A 23,338-nucleotide genomic window follows, 5' to 3' on the forward strand; every position below is an offset into this window, starting at 1 on the left:
CTGCGATTCTCGATGTGCAGTTGCGCAGTTGACGTACGTCCTGACGCAGGCGCGTCCAGTCATTTGTTTTTCTGCTGCGCTGCTTGTGCACAGAGCAACATGGCGACGTCCCTGATCTGTGGCCGGTTGTCCGCTGGACTGTGGAATTCCGGCTCCAGGACGACTTTAAGCTCGGCAGCTAAGGTCAGTTTTGCGTACACACATCAGATAACTATATCCGACTGTCATTTGTAAAGTGGCTTGCTTTTTTGATCACTTTAGTGACACTGAGCGGGCGATTCTGCTTTGACATTAGCCTTCAGGCTAACTGCCTGTCATTACTAGTAATGCTTAGATTAGCAAATCTATTCATTATCTACTGAGCGGATGCTTTTTGGTAGCTAGGCAGATTTAAGTTAAGTTAAATATGTGGGAGTTCAGTGTAACGTTATCTCTTTGTTTATATGGTTATCATATACACTGTACATGTCATCTAGGTTTCCGAGTTAACTTTGACCTACATGAACAGAGGGGCAGTCTGTTTTGTTTCACTTCAGTGTTTCTGTTCAGCTGTGGTGCCAGCTGGTTAATAAAGTTAACTTCTAAACCACTTAGAACTGCAAAAATGCCTGTTATAATGAACAAAACTATAGTGTGCTTAACTGTAAACCTTCCTAAATCATACATTTCATGTCATTAAATGTCTTATGTTTGGTCATTAGAAGGTTGTACCCTTGAGTAAGACACCCAGGTTGCTCCATAAAGGATTATTCCTATGTTGAGTGTGCTGTATGCCACTTTGGATTACAGCAAATTATTACTTAGTTTAGTTAATCATCTTTATATTGCAGGTGCAGACAGTCTGTTTCAGTAGTTATTATAATACCACATATTCTGATATGCCAGTTTTTGAAAAGTAAGATTTTTAATGTTTTTAAAGAAGTCCCTTCTGCTCGCCAAGCCTGCATTTATTTGATCCTGAGTACAGCAAAAACAATAAATAGGGTTCCTACAGGTACAGGAAATCCTTGAAAGTTTGTGAATCTGAAAAAAAAAATCAAGGCCCTGAAAAATAAATGTACATAGATACAGGTCCTTGAAAGTGCTTGAATTTATTTTGTGCAAGACATTTTCTGGAAAAAAATTCCACATTATTCCCTCCGGTACGCTAATGTGTTATTTCGCCAACACTTTGTGGCCTGTGCATACTGGCTTGCTTGATTTACATTAGTTATGCACATTTACACATCATGTTATCTTAAAGTTACATGAGCCTAAGAAGTATACAGTATGGGATGTACCGAATATTCTCCAGTTTTATGCAAAAGAGAAATACAACAAATAGAATATCAGATCTCTGTCATATGGCCAAAAAAAAAAAAAAAGGCACAAAAAAAGCTTTTTTGCATAGTGGTGTTTGACCCATGAAAGCTGTAACAATGTATCTTACAAGGTAACACGATGTAACCTTGCTCTCACTTGAAATGTGTCCCCACATTAAGTCTGAATTTGAGGGTATTGGCCCCGGAAAGTCCTTGAAAGGTCCTTGAAATTGAAGTCAACCAAGGCGTGGAAACCCTGAATAAATTTTGAAATATTTTTACTATTTAAAATAACTATTTTCAATTTGAATGTATTTTAAATTGCAATTTATTCCTGTGATTTCAAAGCTGCATTTTTAGCATCATTACTCCAGTCACATGATTCTACAGAAATCATTCTAATATTCTTATTTTGCTGCTCAAAAAACATGTATTATTATTATTAATATTAGTGTTAAATACAACTGAGTAGTTTTTTTCGGGTTTCTCTGATAAATAGAACGTTCAGAAGAACAGCATTTATCTGAAACAGAAATCTTTTGTAACATTATAAATGTCTTTATCATCACTTTTGATCAATTTAAAGAATCCTTGTTAAATAAAAGTATTAATTTCTAAAAAAAAAAAAAAAAAAAAAAAAAAAAGTTATACTGACTCTAAACTTTTGAATGGTATAGTGTATAATGTTACAAAAGCTTTTTATTTCAGATAAATGCTGTTCATTGGATCTTTTCATCTCTTCAAAGAATCCTGAAAAAAATGTGCTAAACTGTTTTAAATATTGATAATAATAAAAATGTTTAATTAACAGCAAATCTGCATGTTAGAATGATTTCTGAAGGATCACGTGACACTGAAACCTAGAGTAATGATGCTGAAAATTCAGGTTTGATCACAGGAATAAATTACATTTTTAAATATATTCAAACCGTTATTTTAAATAGTAAAAGTATTTCACAATATAATTTTGCTTTTGTTGTATTTTGGATAAAACAAATTCAGGCTTGGTGAGCAGAATTTTAAAAAACAAAAAAATCTTACTGTTCAAAAAATTTTGTCTCGTAGTGTATTACTGAAAGACTCTTGACTTGGCGTCTACTTAAGTCAATTAATTGTTGAACTATTGTGAAAGGGAAAATCCTTTACCTTGTAAAGCTGAGACATTGCTTGTTCTTGTTTCCGTTTGTGGATTCCATTTAGCAATCCACAAAAGTTAGTGTTTGCACTGTAAATATGACCATGGCTTTGTAGCAGCAATATCCCTTGTTTAGTCTTGTTTGCCAGGGTCACTAGAATTTGTATTGGATTTAATTTGTATTTGCTCTCTTTACTTTTAATTACCAGGTACTTGGTGGGACATCGGGTCTATTTGGTAACCATGGGAACCAGCCGTCTCCAATGCTGTCAATGCAGCAGCAGAGGAACCTCTCTCTGCATGAATACATGAGCATCGGGCTGCTGAAGGAAGCGGGCATCTCTGTGCCCACGGGTATGGTGGCCAACACGCCTGATGAGGCTTATTCTGTTGCCAAGCAGATCGGTAAGAACACATGAACATATGCTGGCCACTAATTAAGGAAAGTCGTCAATATTTATTCTCAACGGGATGCTGGCTGCATAACTATTCAACAACATATGCACACCAACTCATTTGTATTTTCCACTGCTTACATATTTTACACAATGGAATGATCTTGAGTAGTATTTCAAAACAGTTTATATAAATTAGGGGAATACCATTGCTAACTTTACGCCGGTCAGATTACAGTGTTTTGAACAGGACAGCCAGATTACCCTATTTTATCCTCTTGAATTTACTGTGTTTGTGTTTCAGCTGTTGTGCTATTCCCACACACACTGCAGTCTAAACATAGATTTGCGCCACCTCTGGAGAATGTGGCTGGCCTAACCTTTAATCTGACTGTCAGCATATAGGCACCACCTGCACAGACCCGTGATAGACAGGCAGTGCTGTTAGCTGGAATAAAGGAGGATGGGGTGTCACAAGCATGGGGGGGCTAGCCTTAGACAGAGAAACATAAATAAACAATAGAGAGTTGGTTTATGTAACCCATTCGTTTGAATCTAGGTGTGTCTCAGATCAGCATAAGATTGGACTTTACCTCTTAAAGTGATAGTTTACCCAAAAATTAAAATGACCTCATGATTTACTTACTCTCAAGCCATCCTAGGTGTATATGACTTTCTTCTTTCAGATGAATACAATCGTTATATGCTTCTTCCTAGCTTTATAATGGCAGTGAATGGGTGGTGAGATTTTGAAGTCCAATAAAATGCATCCATTCATCATAAAAAGTGCTTCACACAGCTCCGGGGGTTAATAAATGCCTTCTGAAGTGTGAATTGATGTGTTTGTGTGAAAAATATTCAGATTTAAAACTTAATAAACCATAATCTTTAACTTCCGCTAACTGTCGTATGCACGTTCACGTGATGATGTAGGACGTAGGTGTAGCATAAGCTCCGGTGACAATGTGCTAGTCTCTCGAAAACCAAGTTTTGTTTACAGCGAAGGAAAACCAGTCTCCTCTTGGTTTATATTGAAATCCTTCAACATTTTTCTTTACAAATCCTCGTTTGTGCTTCTAATTCGTGACCGGTGTTTTGTTTTGCTCTCTGCACTGTGCTTTCTAGATCCTATGTCATCCGCCACTCTCTCGTGTACGCGTGTATGCCAATTAGTGGAAGCTAGAGATTGCGGTTTATACAGTTGTAAATATGAACATTTTTCATACACAAATGCATCAATTCACTTCATTTTTTTTATTAACCCCCCAAAGCCGTGTGGAGTACTTTTTATGATAGATGGATGCACTTTATTTTGCTTCAAAATCTCAACACCCATTTACTGCCATTATAAAGCTTGGAAGAGCCTCAACCTCTTTTAATATAACTCTAACTGTATTTGTTTGAAAGAAGAAAGTCATATACAACTAGGATGGCTTGAGGGTGGGTAAATAATGCTGAACTTTCCCTTTCATTTACTGTTCCCAAATCAGTAATCACTTTACTGTGCTTTTAATTTCTGGTAAATGCACCAAACTAAACATTCAGGGTTGCAAAATGTGGGAGTGTGTTTTTTTTTTTTTTTTTTTTTTTTTTTTTTTTTTTGCAGAATTGCAACATGGACAAAGTGGGAAATATCTATAGTTTCACAATGTCAAATCAGCGGTTTAATGGCGTTCTGTGGGGCACTTCTCTTTTTCGGTCTGCCAACATGGTATAACTTAAGTTTAGTTTTGCTTAAAGCTGAAAATTCTGTCAGCATTTATTCATCCTCTTTTCATCTGATTCCCCATAACAGATGTTCTTCTTTGGAACACACAAGGGGGTTCATCAGGATGTTAATGCCACCATTTTCCATACATTGAAAGCAAGCATGAAAAAGGACTAAACAATTCCAGAAAAAAAGATAAAAAGTAATATTGTGAAGAATTATTGAAAATGAATAATCTTTCTATTTAAATGTATTTTTAATGTAATGTGTGATTCAGTTAACTATTTTGAAGAGATTATTAACAGAGTTTAGCTAAATACAGTTACAAAAATACAAAAATAAATTGTAAAAACATGATATAATTCAGCCATAATATTTCTCACCATGAAAATAGCCGTAGAAGCTGCAATGGCGTTAAACACAAACAAACACTATTTTTTTTAGCAGCCATTACTCAAGCCTTCATGATCCTTCAAAATTCTTTCTAATATGATGATTTGGTGCTCAAGAAACATTTCTTGTTATTAAAAATACTGAAACAGTGGTGCTGTTGGTGACACCGTGCCTTCTTAAATCATTCTTACTGGCGTCATGTGTCTGCTTTTTTCACCCTGGTTATGCAGTTTAAATCCTAGTGAATCAAAACTGTTTAATCCTTCCCGCTCTGTTATGAGGCATTAGATTTATCATAACATTCAGGTGCAGCCTTTCATAAGCCTGTTCTGTGTGTCTGCACGGCAGGTCTGTGCAGGTTTAGAAACTGTAATTAATTACGGTGTGACTCACTGGTTGAGGATGCAGCAGTTCTGTAGTGAATTTTTCTTCTCTGTCAATTAAAGTGTTATTTGTTTGTTTGCTAATGAGCATGCCTTTGAGCATGGCAGTTTTGTGTACTCCTGTCTGTTTGGTTTTTCTCATTCTTGTTTATTCTTTCTCTTTTTTCAGGCTCTAAAGACCTGGTGGTGAAAGCCCAAGTGTTGGCGGGTGGTCGAGGCAAAGGCACTTTTGAGGGAGGACTGAAAGGCGGAGTTAGAATCGTTTACTCGTGAGTGTTTGTGCCTACTTTATTGTTCATCACTTTATTACTTTTCCAATTTCCTCTTTGTCTTCTAACTCGCTTTGTGTCTGCAGGCCAGAGGAAGCGAGAGAGATCTCCTCTAAGATGATTGGCAAGAAGCTGTTCACTAAGCAGACAGGAGAGGCAGGGCGGATCTGTAACCAGGTGTTTATCTGCGAGCGCAGATACCCACGCAGAGAGTATTACTTTGCCATTACCATGGAGAGGTCCTACCAGGTGAGAAGGCTATTAATTCATGGTAAATCTATGCAACTGCTTTGCATATATGAGCATTCAAGTCTTTTTGCAAGCATTCCAAAATGACATCATTACTTTACATGCTGCAGTAAGCAGACTGGCCAGTAGAGGGCAACTTTTACTGTGTCATGACCTGAAATGTTAGCACTTTTACTAGTTTCACCTGCCCTTAGAATGATTACATGGGTTCTGCTCCACCTCTTACAGGGCCCTGTGCTGATTGGCAGTTCTCAGGGGGGTGTGAACATTGAGGATGTGGCTGCAGAGAATCCTGATGCCATTGTGAAAGAACCTATTGATATCATGCAGGGAATAAAGATGGATCAGGCTATTAAGGTGAGGTGCAGAGTATTATATAGCTCTGTAAGATAGTTCCCACACTGACCCCTGCATGAAATGAAATGTTTTTATTCTTTTTTTTTTTTTTTCCTCTCTCTCTCAGGTGGCAGAGAAGATGGGTTTCCCTCCTGCATTGATCAATGAAGCTGCTGAAAACATGCTGAAACTTTATGATGTGTTCATCAAGTATGATGCATCTATGGTGGAGATCAACCCAATGGTGGAGGATTCATCTGGCATTGGTACACTAAATCAGACATCCTGCACTTTACGTCATTATGTACACATAATGACACAACCAAATCCTAGAGCTGCATGGTGTAATATCAATACTGGCGATTTAATCAAATAAATATTTAGATTTAAACGCAACACTCAAAATCCAGTGTTCGTTTTAGCATATCAGTGTGGCTTGGCCTTGTTTGCTGTAAATTGAGCTACTGAAACACTGTTATCATGAACAGCATGAGTCTAAAATACAGAGTGCACTGCAAAAAATGCTTTTCTTACTTAGATTTTTTTTTGTCTAGTTTCCAGCCAAAATATTAAAAAATTCTAAAATCAAGAAGGATTTTCTAGACAAGCAAAAATTATTGTCTTGTTTTCAGAAAAAAGACATTAAATTTAAGTGACTTTTTGCTTAGAACAAGCAAAATAATCTGCCAATGGGGCAAGCAAAATAATCTTATTTGAAGTAGAAAACAAGATTATTTTGCTTACTCCGTTGGCATATTATTTAGCTTGTTTCAAGCTAAAACTCACTTAATTTTGACTTGTTTTTTTCTGAAAACAAGACAATAATTTTTGCTTGTCTAGAAAATCCTTCTTGATTTAAGAATTTTTACATATTTTGGCTGGAAACAAGACAAAAAAAAAAAACATTTTTCGCAGTGTATATTAATTTGCTGGCAAACCGCAAACATAAAACCTTAATAAACTTTAAATATATATATATAAGCTTTCCATTGATGTATGGTTTGTTAGGATAGAACAATATTTGGCCAAGATAAAACTATTTCAATATATAGAATCTGAGGGTGCAAAAAAATCAAAATATTGTGAAAATCACCTTTACAGTTGTCCAAATGAAGTTCTTAGTAATGCATACTACTAATAAAAAAATAAGTTTTGATATATTTACAGTAGGAATTTTACACAATATCTTTGCAACATGATCTTTACTTAATTTCCTAATGATTTTTGGCATGAAAGAAAAATAATTCATTTTGACCCATACAATGTATTTTTGGCTATTGCTATAAATATACCCCAGCGACTTAAGATCTGTTGATCTTTGTCATCCAGGGTCACATATATTAAAATATATTTCTTTTTATGCAATAACAACCACATTAAAAATCATTATAATTGGTATCTTATAGTCATGTTGAATGGCAAAAGTTTTTCACCAAATTGTTAAGCCTTTAGAATGTGCCTTTTTTTTTTTTTTTTTTTTTTTAGCTTTTTAAAAATTAATTTTATTTTTTACGCAGATGCACTCCCCTACAGGCTTCTGCTGGAAATTTCCTGTATTTTGTCATATCACAATATATAAACACTGCAAAGTCAGTTTTGTTCCAATGTTGTGCAGCCCTATCCAACAGTAATATCACGCATTCCTAAATGTTTTCTTTTGTGCTTTACAGTGATGTGTATGGACGCTAAGATCAATTTTGACTCAAACGCTGCCTATAGACAGCAGAAAGTGTTCGATATGCGAGACTGGACACAGGAGGATGCCAGAGATAGACAGGCAGCCAAAGCAGACCTCAACTACATCGGTCTAGACGGCACTATTGGCTGTCTGGGTCAGTACAAAAACCCACAAACATCCATTAGAGAAACATTATCACACCATTGTGTGAAAGATTTAAAAAGCAAACTCACTTATCATCATTTTTCATATTTTGACATTCATATTTAAAGAATTAGAACTAAAGATCTTTATATATTATATTTTGCATAATACATTTTATCTATACATGTGATGTCACCTGTATTTAGTCAATGGGGCTGGACTCGCTATGGCAACTATGGACATCATTAAACTACATGGTGGAACACCTGCTAACTTTCTGGACGTCGGAGGCGGAGCCACTGCACAGCAGGTGACGGAGGCCTTCAAGCTTATCACCTCTGATAAAAAGGTAATGTCATGGTCAAAGGAATTACGTTGGCTTGTGTTTTTATTGCACCTCTCAGAAAGTGTTCAAAGTTTATCTGTTTTCTCTGCGACAGGTCCAAGCTATTTTGGTGAACATCTTTGGTGGCATCATGCGATGTGATGTCATCGCCCAGGGCATTATCATGGCTGTCACTGACTTAGAACTGAAAATCCCCATCGTGGTGCGGTTACAAGGTGAGAGAGACTGAACTTTATACTATGATTATGACTGATGGTGCAGGTGACTTTGATTAATGTAGAGGTGAAGGAATGGTTTGAAACCCATTAAAAATATTTTCAGTTCCCATACTTTATTTAAAAGGGTGATGATCTGAAAAATGTAATCATATTATTAGTTATACCCATAAGAAGCAAGATCAAGTAGGTTTGATTAAAAAGTCACATGAACAGGAAACACAACAGTGCACATACTAGAAACCTAGAAATGCCTTATAGAAAGCTTTGTTTTATTTATTTTAAAAAGGGCAATAGCAATTAAAAATTACTGTAGTCAATATTGATTTTTTTTTAGTTGCACACTACTTAAAAATGTGTCATGTATAAAGTTAACCTTGCTTGCATGCCATTATGATATTTAAATTGTTTCAGTTTCTTCTTTTCAAAGAATGAACCAGAAGAACCAGTTTACACACTGGTCAGAATTCTTTAGAGAAGTCTGAATGATTAAAAATCCTTATCCAGTAACTGCAGATGACTAGAAGGGTCATGGAAAAGTCCTGGAGATTCATTAGTCATTCATTAGAGAACAGTGTACTGTCTACATCAATAAAAAATCCCCCGAAAAGACACAAAACACAAATCCCCCGAGAAGACCTGGAATGTCTGAGAGAGGGGAAACATTGACAGAAGTGTGACATAAAGAAAAAATGGTGTCTGGAGAGGGATATTTGTGCAGGTGGCTTATGTTTTCTGTCCTTCATCTCACTCTCATCGTGCTTGTCTGATCTCCAGGAACAAGAGTGGATGATGCCAAGGCTCTGATCGCTGCCAGCCCTCTGAAGATCCTGGCCTGTGATGATCTGGACGAGGCGGCAAAAATGGTGCGTTGCTCTTATTTATGCATGCATATGGGCAAATCGAAACTGACTTAGGGTGAAATTGCTCAGAAGAACCTGCCCATCATGGTTCAACTATCAAATTGATAGTTCAAAGAAATATGAGGTTTTAAAGGAGTTGTTCACCCAAAAATTAAAAATGTGTCATCATTTAGTCACCCCTGAGTTGTTCCAAACTCATGTCACTTTTTCTTGAGAGATGGGACAAAACTTTCAATTCCTTACCTGCCATTTATGTTTAAAATGGCAAAAGTTCACATGCATAAGAAATAATGGGTTTTACAACACTTTTACAACAAGGTTCAATTATTTGGGTAGTATTAATCCATACATACATTTAAGTTATAAATAAAAAAGTAAATACATAATACATATTTCAGGTATAAATTACAAATGGCTTAGTATCAAAATTAATATTAATTTTAATATTAAAATTAACGTATAAGTTGATTATTGAAATTTATAAAATTGATATTATGCAATTAATAAATATAATATTAATTTCTCGTATTAAATATTTGAAATATTTCAAGTTAAAAATAAAATACATAATACATCTTTCAAGTATAAATTATAAATGCTTAGTATCAAAATTAAAATTAATTTTAATATAATAAAATATAATAATATAATTAATATTGTTGAAATCTATAAAATAAGTTTAATGTTATACAATTAATATTATAAGTTAATTATTAAAATTAAAAAATAAATTATTTTATTAATTATTATTATATAATATTAGAAATATTAAGTTATAAATAAAAAATAAATACTTAATACATCTTTCAAGTATAAATTAAATGGATTAGTATCAAAAATAAAATTAACTTTATTCTTAAAATAATTTTAGTATTATTAAAATCATAAATTAATGTTTAAAATTAATATTACAAAATAATTATTAAAATGAATACATTTAACATTTATTCCTTATATTAAATATTAGAAATATTTCAAGTTATAAATAAAGAAATTGTTGCAATTACAAATTAATATGTATTACATGAGTATTATATATTAATATTATTTATTAATTATTAAAATTATAAAATTAATAAAATTAATATTTCTAATATTGAATTATTTCAAGTTATAAATAAAAATAAATACATAATACATATTTTAAGTATAAATTATAAATGGCTTAGTATCAAAATTAATATTGATTTAAGTTTAATACTAATATTATAAAATTAATGTTTAATATTAAGATAATAAAATGAATACTAATTCTACATTCATTGTTGCAATTATAAAATGTATAAATTTATATTAATTTCTATTGTAAATATTATAAATATTTCAAGTTATAAATAAAAAAAAAATAACACATCTTTCAAGAATAAATTATAAATGGCTTAGTATCAAAATTAATATTAATTTAACATTAAAATTAATTATTTTAATATTACTAATATTATAAAATGAATACATTTAATATTAAGAATATACAATTAATATTAATATTATGAATTCATTATTTACAAATTATACAATTAATACATTATGTTAATTTCTAATTGAAATATTAGATATATTTTAAGGTGTAAATGTAAAAAAATAAATAAATATGTAATACGTCTATAAAGTATAAACAATAAATGGCTTTAATCTATTATGAATAAGTTTATCCAGATTAATATATTGTTAATTCATGCCATGTAATCCAGTGGACCTCTGTCATTTAAAAAGGGCAAAGTGTACTAAAGGAAAATTGAAAGCATATGTTGCTGTCCATACAACTGTACATCAATTCAAAGCAATTCAAATCAAAGAAAATCTCATTATTCTACAATGACAAACCAGATTTTCGGCTATAAGCAATTTGTTTTTCTGGAATACATGATCACGACAGCAACAGTTTTCACTTTTTGTGTTATAATTAAGCTGATCATAATTAAAAGTCAACTATGAACCACTTACCATAACTTTCTCTCTCCTTTTCTCTAGGTTGTAAAGCTTTCTGAAATTGTATCGTTGGCCAAAGAGGCCCAGGTTGATGTCAAGTTCCAGCTGCCCATCTAACAAAGCAAACCTACAAGCCACATCACTATTCAAACCATCTTATATAAACTGAATCTAAGCCCACCACTTGAGCTTGTCTAGTCTCAGACTTTCAGTAGAGTTCACTCCACAACCCCGTGTCCTGGTCAAGCTTTCATCTCTGGTTTCTGTCTCTCTGTGGTTGCCCCCGTTCCTTCTGTCTCATCCGTGCTTTCAGATTGTAAAGGCACATGTGTATCTGCATGGTGCAACTTTCATTTCATGCAAGTCAACCTCACCCAGTGCAGAGCCCTCAGACCACTCCACTAACAAACTGTTGGTTTTTTTTGGTTCCATTGGTTTAGATGGGGTCAGTGTTACAGCCTACTGTTGTTCGTTTCGTCAATGTTATTGTTTGTTTGATTTCTTAAGTGGAGGATGTATTTATGTGGGACTGTATTTATACTGTTGAAATGTACGGAGATCCGACTCTTTGATAAAGAATGTCTCGGACACACTGGTCCTATCTTTGCCACACACACATATATATATATATATATATATATACACAGTATCATTAAAAGAAAATCCCACCCCCTCGTTCTTCATCCCTCCATCCCTCCCTTCCTTCTGTTTTCCGACGGGAGTGAGTGTCACTGCAGGATGTCTTCTCTGTTCTCCTGAAGAGAAATGCACCATTTCCCTTTTAAGTAAACGCACAAGCACTCACAGGGAATATGTGTGTTATTGGTGTTCTCTCAGTCTGACATGGAGCCACCGGTGCAGCGGCTGTAGAAAACAATAAAAATACTGAAGCGTCTCAGAGGATGATTTCTGATTCCACTCAAAGGCTCTGTCACTGTCTATTTTTGAAATGTAGAACATGTACTTTGGCAAAGTAAGTCCCTTGAATCATCTTTCATTTTAGAGTGGGTCCTGTAGTGAGAATTCAACTCTCTACAAAGGAAAGTGCTCTGAATGTGGAAGCTCACAGTTTAAAATACCTCAGCCATCCAGTAGCATTCGTGCTCATCTCAATGGCAGATGCCCACATGGTGCAGGACTTCATGAAAGTATATGATTTATGTTTAAAATACTAGATTTAGGTCTACAACTACACCTGGTGAAATTTCAAATTGCTCACTTTTAGCATCTGACCAAAGGCTGTATTTCACGGCTTTTAGTCCAAGGTTTGACATCACAGATTATGACATACTGTTAGATAAATTACAGAATGACACTGGTATTCAGGAACAGGCATTAAAATGGTTTAGATCAGTTGTGCAAAAAACTCTGCAGTGTTTAGCTTCAGCTAATAAATTCCTTCAGGCCTGATTTAAAACTACACCGTATGTGTGTTGGAGCTAAACTCCAGGAAATGAGTTTGTTTAGATTCTACCTGTCTGACATTTACTATTTTGTTTCTGTAAATGAGGAACCATCTAACCTTACAGTGGTAAAATATGGAGTGCTGCAAGGATCTGTGTTAGGCTCTCTGCTGTTTTCATATATATGCTGCCTCTTGAAAAACATAGGATTAGTTATTAGTTATTAGAAAACATAGGATTAGTTTCCACTGTTATGCTGATGATACTGGGCTTTTACATTTCTTCAGAATAGATGAGATTTATAAATTAACAGGGTGTTTTAAAGATATTAAAGACTGGATTGCTTATGGGTAAAACAGTTTATGCAGTATTTATCACCAACTGAGCTTGAACTATTCCTTTAAGAGTCTTAAAAATAATCGTCACTTACAAAACATCTGCTGTACACTCATAATTTAAATGTAAGATTTATTTAAACTTAATATAACATTTAAATCTCTTTGATTACACAGTTTTAACATAAAAAAATGTCATTTTTCAGGCATACATATTTCTGTAACTGTGTTAAATTGCTTTAAATACATAATAACAAGGTTTATCAATAGTTCTACAGCTAGCCATATTGTAACATTCATAGTTTTAACTGAAAGTATAAAGTATATATATATATATATATATATATATATAGCTTATATGTATCATAATGACACTAGCTAGGTAAACAGCTAAATTAAGTGTTTAATCACACTCACAAATTGTTTTGTAATGTCATACTGTTTTATAATGATATTATCATGCTGTGTTCACCTAAATTTTTCTCAAAGACATTTTCTTCCACTACCGATGTGATTTTAACAGACGAGGACGTTTAAAGGGGAAACGCTGATAATGTTTTATCTAATTTTTAATATGTATTTTACAACGTCAAATTGATTTATAGTGATATTTATGTGCTGTGCACTCCTAAACTTTTTCTCAGAGAGATATTTTCTTTCAGGTAAGATGCAGAGAAGATGGGGAAGTTGGTTTTCAAGGAAAACACGGAAAGTAAGTGTTTACATGTTGTATTTTGTCATTTAAATGGGTGGAAATTTGTTCAAATACATAAATATGTCATTTAAATTTTAAATATTTCTAAATGCAATAAAACAAAATCAATGCAATATATTTGTTGCTTTCAATACAAGTTACTTTTGAAAGCCCATCAATGAAGAAAGATGTTTTTGTAGCCAGACCGTTTAGTTACAACATTTTCCTGCATGATCTTCACCAGCCAAGCCTATGTTGTGCTAGCTCAGGTAAATATTGATATTAGATGCAAATATTACCACTTCTGTAATTATGTTATATTAGTGCTGATTTGAAATCAGTTTAAATGTCTTTAAAATGCACTATTCGGACAAGCGCTTCAGCAGGGAAGAGTTTGGCTTCAGGCTGCCTGTTTTAAATGCGTCATGCTTTAAATAAATTAAAACAATATTTTTCTTTGCCAAGGGTGATGTACACCAACCTATTAAAAAACAGTTTCATATGAACAAGTTTTAATTTCATGCAATCTTAGAGATGTTCTATCATAATCCCTAAAGGACTTTGGAATGTGTTTAAATGTTTATGGGTAATATGTTAAAGTTTAAAGATGGGATCAGGCAAACTCATTTTGATACAGTCCCTTCTGTGAGCACACATAACCTCTCCAGCTCATCTGTCTGTCTGGATGTGAATCAATACTGTGCTGCTTCATATTTTTTAATTATGTCACACAGTAGTTGGTCTTCTACACCGTATAATTTAAATGCTCTCCTAGCATGCTTAGGATGAATCTATTAATTCTTTGTAAAGATATATTTTTATTAGTAGTTATGAAATGCAGTTATGGTGGTGTATGGTGTATAATAAAATATTAAAATAAATATATGAAAATTAATTTTCAAAAGATATCTTTAAAAAAAAAAATTTCATCCCTGTGGTGTTTTTTGTTATTTTTCTTGTTTTAAGCATAAACCTCAATAAACTGCATTAGATTCTATACTTAAACAAAAATTTACAGATAATGTACTCACCCCCTTGTCATCCAAGATGTCTTTTTTTCTTTAGCCTTAAAGAAATGATGTTTTTTACAGGATTTTTCTCCATATAATGGACTGATATGGTCCCCGATTTTGAACTTTCAAAATGCAGTTTAAATGCAGCTTCAAACAGTCCCAAATGCGGTTGTAAATGATCCCAGCCGAGGAAGAAGGGTCTTATCTAGCGAAACAATTGGTTATTTTTTATTAAAAAAATACAATTTAAATACTTTTTAATCTCAAACGCTCGTCTTGTCTTGCTTTCCCTGAACTCTGTGTATTCTGGCTCAAGACAGTTAGGGTATGTCGAAAAACTCCAATCGTATTTTCTCCCTCAACTTCAAAAATCATTTCAAAATCATCCTACATCACTGCAGAAGTACCAACACAGTCTTTGCAAAGTGAACATGCAAAGAAGATCAAGCACCCTTAACAAAAAAGGTAAAACAGCGATATAGGACGATTTTGAAGTTGAGGGAGAACATGAGACGGGAATTTTTCGACATACCCTAACTGTCATGAACCCGGAAAAAAACAGTGCAGGCAGAGTAAGACGAGACGAGCGTTTGACATTAAAAACTATATAAATTGTATTATTTTTATGACATAACCGAGCTGGGATCCTTTACAACCGTATTTGGGATCGTTTGAAGCCGCATTTAAACTGCATTTTGGAAGTTCAAAATCAGGGCACCATACCAATGAAATGTTTCCCTCAAAAAACATAATTTCTTTATGGCTAAAGAAAGCAAGACAAGAACATCTTGGATGATAAGGAGTGAGTACAAGCAGCAAATGGTTACTGAAGTGTGCAGCTCCTCACCATGGCGAATCTGCAATAATGAAATGAATGAATGCCGCCTGTTTGCTTCTCATTACCAAACTATTTATATCCCCAAATTTTAGTCAATACTTACATTTCTGTTGCAATGTAATACACTTCTTAGCTGTTTGGAGATATATATCTCTGTTGACAGCCAGTCGCTACTGTGGTATTTTTACTTCCATGATCGGTGTAGCTCAAGTCAAGATTCACCTCAGTGGAAGTGAAATTTACATAATTTCCCACCATGCCGCAGGCTTGCTCATATTTACCTGTTTATTTTTGGTGGAGTGGGGCCTCTGAATGTTTTCTCGCAGCACTGAGGTTGATTCGCCCCTGAGGCTGAAATTATCTTCAGCTTTCAGAGAAGAACTTCTTCAGGGCTCTGCCTGTGAACTCACTGGGACTAAGTTGAAATGACATCCTGGAACATTTTATATTGGAGATTTGCATTTGTCTGTGGGAACGTTTCAGAAAGCAATTTGTGGATTTAAGCAATTCTTATTGTATCGGAATGTATCATTCACACCATTGCCCTATGAATTTCAGTGACAAAAATAGGGTCCTATGATTTACACAATGCGGAAAACGCGGACTGAATCATGGAAACCATTAATTAACATGAAATTTATTGTCTGACGGAATTGGGCAAAATTTGGATAAATTAATCACAAGTAGGGCTATACACTTAATCAAACCATGGTATGAACTAGTGTCTGTGAGTACTAAACTGCACAAAGAGTGCTGGAAATCTGTGAGACACTAAGTGTGCGTGTCTCTGTGTAAATGAGAGGCACAATTTTGGCTACTGCAAATACATTACCCTCTTGATGTTTTCATTCTCTGCCTTCTCACTATAAACCATTTCGCTAGATATAAACATACTGGTCCCGATACACTTCCTGTTTCTTTTTTTTTTTTTAGTTTACACAAACATCACAAAAAATACAACCAACATAACATTTGACTGGATGAAAATGTTACATTAGCACCTTTAAGATATGTGAGATATGATGAATGTGAATTTAAAAAAAAAAAGATATGTGAATTAAAAAAAACAAACAAACAAAAAAAAAACGGAAGCGCTTCTGGACCAGTGCTGTTTACATCTAGCGAAATGGTCTATAGGACAATTCACATGAACATCATGTCAAGAGCTGCTCTGAGACGAGACCAGCATATCACCATTTCATTTGATAAAAAGGTAAGTTACCTATCATTGAAATTCACAAACGGAACTCAAAAGTCTTCACTGCCACCTGCCAAAATAAAAGTTCGTCTTACCTTGAAAAAATATTGACAGAAATATATCACTATTGTACAGTAGTACTATTGTACTTCTCAAAGCAACAACAACAATAAAATAGTTTATTCAAATATTTAAAAAAAAAATCCCAATTTTGCTTTAGTGTTTATAAACAGTAAATATATGTTCATGTTTTGCCCCCCACCAAAAAATAAAGGAATTGTTCAAATTTAATCTGATTACATTTTAAAAGATTAATTATTAATTAAATTGTTAACATTGTATGCATTTATTTGATTATTTATTTTGATTATTTTTGATCATGAAATTGTTAAATCATAAAGCACAGAAGACAACAGAATTTCTCAAAACAATAAAAAACATTTCATATGCACAATTGTTGTTAAAAGTTTTATGCACATTTTTTTTACATATTACCTGTCCTGTAGCCTACATTTGACTTGTTATTGATGTAGCAATTCTATTGTATGCAATGATACAGTCTTTGCACTATATTAGGTTTATTATGTTTATCCTTCATATATTTTATGCACAGCCTATGGCGTGAACCAGAACTACATTTCACTACAGGCTGTATTCTGTATGTAACTCTGTGAGACAAATAAATAATCTTGATTTTTTAAAGTTTTATACATTTCTTAGATTAAAAATGTAGTTAACCCATTAGAACCAAATTTAGAAAAATGTAAAGAATCTGGAAATATTATAATATGGGGCCCTACAAAGGTTATGGTTTCAAATGGATTTTGAAAAGAGCAATATTTGTAAGAACTAGTGCCGTCAAATCAATTAATTGTGAATAATCACATCTAAAATAATGTGGTTACATAATATATATGTGTGCGTGCTGTGTATATTTATATGTATATATGAATACACATACACATGCATGTATATATTTCAGAAATATTCTATATTCATAAAATTGATTAATTGTGATTTAATCACATACGAAATAAAAGCTTGTGTACATAATATGTGTGTGCTGTGTACATTTATATGGTTATATAAATACACATACATACATTTATATATTTCAGAAATGTAATATATTCAGAAAATCGATTAATCGTGATTAATCACATTCATAATAAAACATGTGTTTACATAATATATGTGTGTGCTGTGTACATTATATATATATATATATATATATATATATATAAGCACACACACAATCGTGTATATATTTCTGAAATATTAAATATTCATAAAATTGATTAATCGCATCCCAAATAAAAGCTTGTGTTTACATAATATATGTGTGTGTGCTGTGTATATTTATATGTATATATAAATACACATACATTCATGTATATATTTAAGAAATAATATATTTTAATTTATGTATCTTTTATATTATATATACATATAAATATATATTAGATATATTTCTTAAATGTATAAATGTATGTGTGTGTATTTATGTACACATATAAACATACACAGCACACACACATATATATTATGTAAACACAAGCTTTTATTTTGGATGCGATTAATCGTGATTAATCGATTTGACAGCATTAGTAGGAACAGATTGATGCAGATATCTCACCTCACTTGCACCCCGATCCTTAAAAATCGACCTGACCAAAAGCCTCAAATTGAGCCTTTAGAGTCGACCTCTCTACAAAGCCATATCCCTTTATTAGCTATTCTCATCATATTCCCTATAGTCTTTCTGAATCCATTCATCCCTCTCTCCCTCCCTCCTTCTCTCGCCCATCTTTTCTCTCATTAGTTGTGCGGCTCTGACAGGGGTTCATAAATCTTTTGCTGAGAGAGGTGAGAGAGGTGAAGTTGAGGATGTCTCCGCACCCCTCCCACCTTACCTGCTGTTATGGAGCGATGTGTCAGGTGGTCTCTGGAGACTCACCCACTGCACATGTGCCGACTGTTTTTCTCTCTGTGCTCTCGGTTTGTCAGTTGCTGAATGAGACGTGCTGCATCAGTCATGCTGCTTTCACGCTATTAAAGACACAATGTGTAACTGTTAGCACGAAGCCGCTATTGCCTGAGGGATCTGATGCTAAAAGACTGTCTTGTGAAAGTCCTGTCTTTGTAAACACACAGGGGTGGAGTCATTTCAGTGGAATGTTGTTGTTTAGAAGTGTCTTCTTTTGTTATACAGCTAGTCGACAGCTGGTTGTAGAGTATGCCTTAAAGGCACTACTCAATTATCAATTTTCCGAGGTCGAGATAGAGAGATGCTACTGATATGGGTGTAAAAAAACACACTGAGTGACATGAGTCTTCGACAAACTTGTTCATCAGTTTGCGGCAACAGAACTGACACTCTGTTGCCTTGGTAACTGTAGATTTCAGCCCCCTTTTCGACCCAACACTCTCACACACTATTCTACCAGGGGTGTCAATTATTTTTATCTGTATTTTGTCCTCTCCTCTTTTGACTTTCCTAATAACTCTTTCCTGATTGACCATATGGAGCATTTTTAAAAGGGCAGCCCATGTTTCACACATTGTGATACAACATGTATGATGTTTATATCGCTCCATATATGCAGACAGATAAATAATCCAGTATAATAAAGAAGTATTTTTTTAAATAATTGTTTAGTTCATACATAATATAACAGAATACCCTAAAGAACTCTTTGCCAAAATTAAATTTAAAAGTCATAGGAGGGAGTAGATGTGATAAAAGGTCTTAAGTCCTCAAGTTAGCCTTTTTTGATGATAATATTAAATACATATAAGTCCTGTTTAAGCCTACAATCAGGATTTCCCCTTAAGTGTGATTCTGATTTATTTTAATATGTGAAATTTAAATAGTTTCAGCTCATATAATAACTTTTTAAAGTTGGTAGGAGTCAGCAGATATTAAAGATAGGCACTGTGCTTCAAGGTGGGGTGCCTCAAGGTTCAGTGCGCGGTCCTCTACTTTTCTTCACTTAAACAACTTCACTGGGCACGATCAAAGGCACTTGGCTTCTCCTACTGCTGCTGTGCAGATGATGTGCTGCTCTTTCATTTCAACCTGATGATGCCACTGTATCTTTGAACAACTTGTATCTTTACCAGCCGTTCAGACATCTAAGTTTAGATCAGTGCTTCCCAACTAAACCCTTTCCTTGGGGCACATCAAAAGTACACATTTTTGATGTCTTCCTTACCTGACCCATTTATTTTAGGTTTTGGAGTCTCTACTGACATGCTGATTTAGTTTTGTTTGATTGATTTGGAAGAGTTTAAAATTGTGTAGTTTTGATGTGCCTCCAGGGACAGGTTCAGGAAACACAGGCTTAGATAAAGGAGCAACATCCATAGCTCAGTCTTGCAAAGATGGAGACAACCAGGACAGCAAGGAAACAGGGAGTAGTGTTTGATGACCAACTGAGCATTTACACCCACATTTCAATGACCTGGTTGTGTAGGTTCACACTTTACAACATTAGATAAATCAGACCCTTACTGTCAATGTATGTGGTGCAGCTCATTGTCCAAGCTCTTGCAATTTCCAGATTGGACTACTGCAATGTTTTACTGGCAGGCCTTTCAGCCAGCGCCACTAAGCCTCTGCAGATGATGCAGAATGCAGTAGCATGTCTGGCCTTCAGTCGGCCAAAGAGAACCCACACCCCCCTGATCTAACTCCACTGGCTCCAAGTTAAGGCCAGAATTAAATTTGAGATGTGATCTGGAACAGCACCTCCCTACATCAAATCACTCCTACAAGTATACGCTCCCTCCCACCAGCTCAGGTCACTGAATGACCGAAGCCTTTTTGTTCCTTCACAACAAGGCAAAGTCACTTTCCAAAACCTTTATCCTCTCAGTTCCTCTCTGGTGGAATAAGCTGCCAACCTCCAAATGAACTGCTGATACCCTCACATCTTTCAGAGGAGACCTATTATGCCCCTCTTTACAATATGTAATAGTCTCAGGTGTCCCCAGAATGTGTCTGTGAAGTTTCAGCTCAAAATACCTTACAGATCATTACAGATCAGATATATTATTTTGAAACACCCATTTTGTGTTGAAGCAGAAACATGCTGTTTTTGTGCATGTTTCTGTAAATGCAAATGAGCTCCTGCTTCCCACCCCCTTTTACAGAACAGGACTGTGCCTTTACAGCTCCCAACTCAGATATGCTGCTAAAAAACATCTGTTTGGTTTCCTTAACATTTATATTGCACTGAAAACTAAAGTTCTCTTTCATGTCTTATTGCGCTTAAACTGTCAAATACACACAAGTTTATGTTAAAAACACACATGAGTTACAAAAAAGATGGTTATGTCTGTGAAGGTGAACAGATGGGAAAGAAATCACGTTTATATTAGATCTGTGTGGTAGCAGCGTAATATACAGTAAATATACAGTCTCCTCTGAAGCTGAGACTCTAAATAGTGTTCTGTGCTCGTCTGTGTAGCCAACGACAGAACAGTTAGCATGCTTTGCTCGAACTTTTGCCATGGCATTAGAACTGGTATACTGTAGTTGCTTGCAAAAACAAAATGATGGTGCCGTGGGTGGAAATGTGCAGATTAAGGGGCGGTAATATTATATAAGATTCCCTTACCACACCACGGGGGGAACAAAATCTGACACGCTTGTTTTTCACATGCTTGCAAAAAAAGGCTTACCAAAACAAAGTTACTGCATTGTCCTTTTTCAAGTTTTCTGGGTTGGTAGATACACTGGGGAACCAATTATAGCACTTAAACTTGGAAAAAGGCAGATTATCATGATATGTCACCTTTATGAAGCAGATGAAGACATATTTTTCACCTTAACCACTTAACCACTCCACAACTCTAAACCAATGCACGTACACACACTTCACAAAAAAATTTCTACAGAATTTTCTACATTTCTTCTCTTGTCTAGCTTGCTTCCTTGTTGTCTAACAAACCTGACATTGTATATTTCCAATATTATTGGCTCTTTGACAAATTGCTGTGTTCCTGCTGTGCCCTTTCTAAAGTTGCTTTGGATAATAGCATCTGCAAAATGCATAAATGTTTTGACATAATTCCCACAGTTGTTTTGTGTGTGTGTATGTATGCATGCATTTGTGATTCCCTTTTGAGCCTTACCATTACCACATGTACTACAAAACATCTTCATCACAGTTGCACAAGTCGCTAATATAATTCAAACAGATTTTAATGTGATTGAGGGCTTGTATCTGAGTACACATGGGATGTGCTAATTGTTGCCATGAAGTATTTATCAGATAAATGAGAGCCAACAGTCTCCCCAGCTGGTGCGGGCCTGTCGACTGTGGGATTGCCTAAGCAATGTGTGTTTGTGAGATCACACTGTGTTTGTGGGAACCAAAGGAGTCTACAGAGATTCATGTATTGTAGCAATGTTTGCCATTGCTTAATTTTGTTACACCTGGAGAATATATGTGCATTAATGTGTATGTAAAGCCACAGTCCTTATTGCTGTAAAATATTGTGATTACTGGGGTTTAAGCGCTTTAAGGCATTTAAGCACATAAGGAAAAAGACATTAGCAAGCTTGCAACCACCTAAATCAATCATTTAAAAAAGCATTTTTGGCCAATCTGGGTAATTTACCATAGAAATATTACGTGTTTGACGGTTATGACTGTTATAGCACCAGCTGTTGTCCGATCTCCTTAAAACATTGCATGCTTGTTTAGAATCACCTGATGCATGTGCTCACCAGGTTTCATAAAGTTTTTGAGTTTTCCATTAGGCTTTATAGGATTTTAGGTAAATTTGGAAAGACCCCCTTTTCTAAACGACGCCGCTATAGCTTTCCAACGGGTACGTTTAAACATTTTTTTGATAATTATTGACCTAGAGAATCCAGAGCATTGCCCTGCAGTGTTTTTTTTTCCAGACTGCAAAAGGATGTTTTTTACATCTCAATCATTTAACAAACGATTTAACTGACAGCAGTGGTTCCAGAGGCGAATCATATGATACGAATATCACGTGTATGAGCAAAAAACTGCACAATGCACAATCGTTTACCCCAGGGGTTCTCAACTCTGGTTCGCGAGATCTATTTTCCTGCAAAGTGGGAGTTGGTGAACTTGTTCAGGTGTGTTTGACTAAGGCCGGAGCTGAACAGGAAAATGGATCATGTGGGCCAGAGTTAAGGAACCCCTGGTTTATGCCCTTGAAAAACATGATATCGCCCCCCATTGGCTGACTTCTTTCAAATTTCTCAGACCTTTGGGGCTGTGATCCAAACAGGCCCACCAAGTTTCATTCCAATCAGCCTCCATTAACCTTGTCTAAAGCTGGCCACACTCTGCGATTTTAAGGCCGATTTGCATCCCCAGCAATCAGGGGTGTGGCCAGATTCAAGGCTTGTTGCCCTCTGTTGTGTGGTGTCATTATGATTATTTAACTGCTCCCGATTGAGACCGAGTGTCTCCGAACTCAAATTGTAAATATTAAACATGTTTGATATTTAGGATTCTTGATCGG

The 23,338-nt window shown here is 34.8% G+C and overlaps 1 protein-coding gene across 1 annotated transcript; it reads left to right on the plus strand.

Annotated features, from left to right (window-relative positions):
- Positions 1-26: 26 nt before the first annotated feature.
- sucla2 (succinate-CoA ligase ADP-forming subunit beta) lies at positions 27-12,239 on the plus strand. The gene is made up of 11 exons (XM_051111857.1): positions 27-183; positions 2,646-2,841; positions 5,485-5,584; positions 5,671-5,833; positions 6,062-6,190; positions 6,297-6,435; positions 7,840-8,001; positions 8,198-8,340; positions 8,432-8,552; positions 9,330-9,418; positions 11,387-12,239. The coding sequence occupies exons 1-11, from the start codon at positions 100-102 to the stop codon at positions 11,459-11,461; spliced, it is 1,401 nt and encodes a 466-aa protein (XP_050967814.1). The 5' UTR covers positions 27-99; the 3' UTR covers positions 11,462-12,239.
- Positions 12,240-23,338: the final 11,099 nt, after the last annotated feature.

The sequence above is a fragment of the Labeo rohita genome, chromosome 6, assembly GCF_022985175.1.
Source record: "Labeo rohita strain BAU-BD-2019 chromosome 6, IGBB_LRoh.1.0, whole genome shotgun sequence".
Lineage (NCBI taxonomy): Eukaryota > Metazoa > Chordata > Actinopteri > Cypriniformes > Cyprinidae > Labeo > Labeo rohita.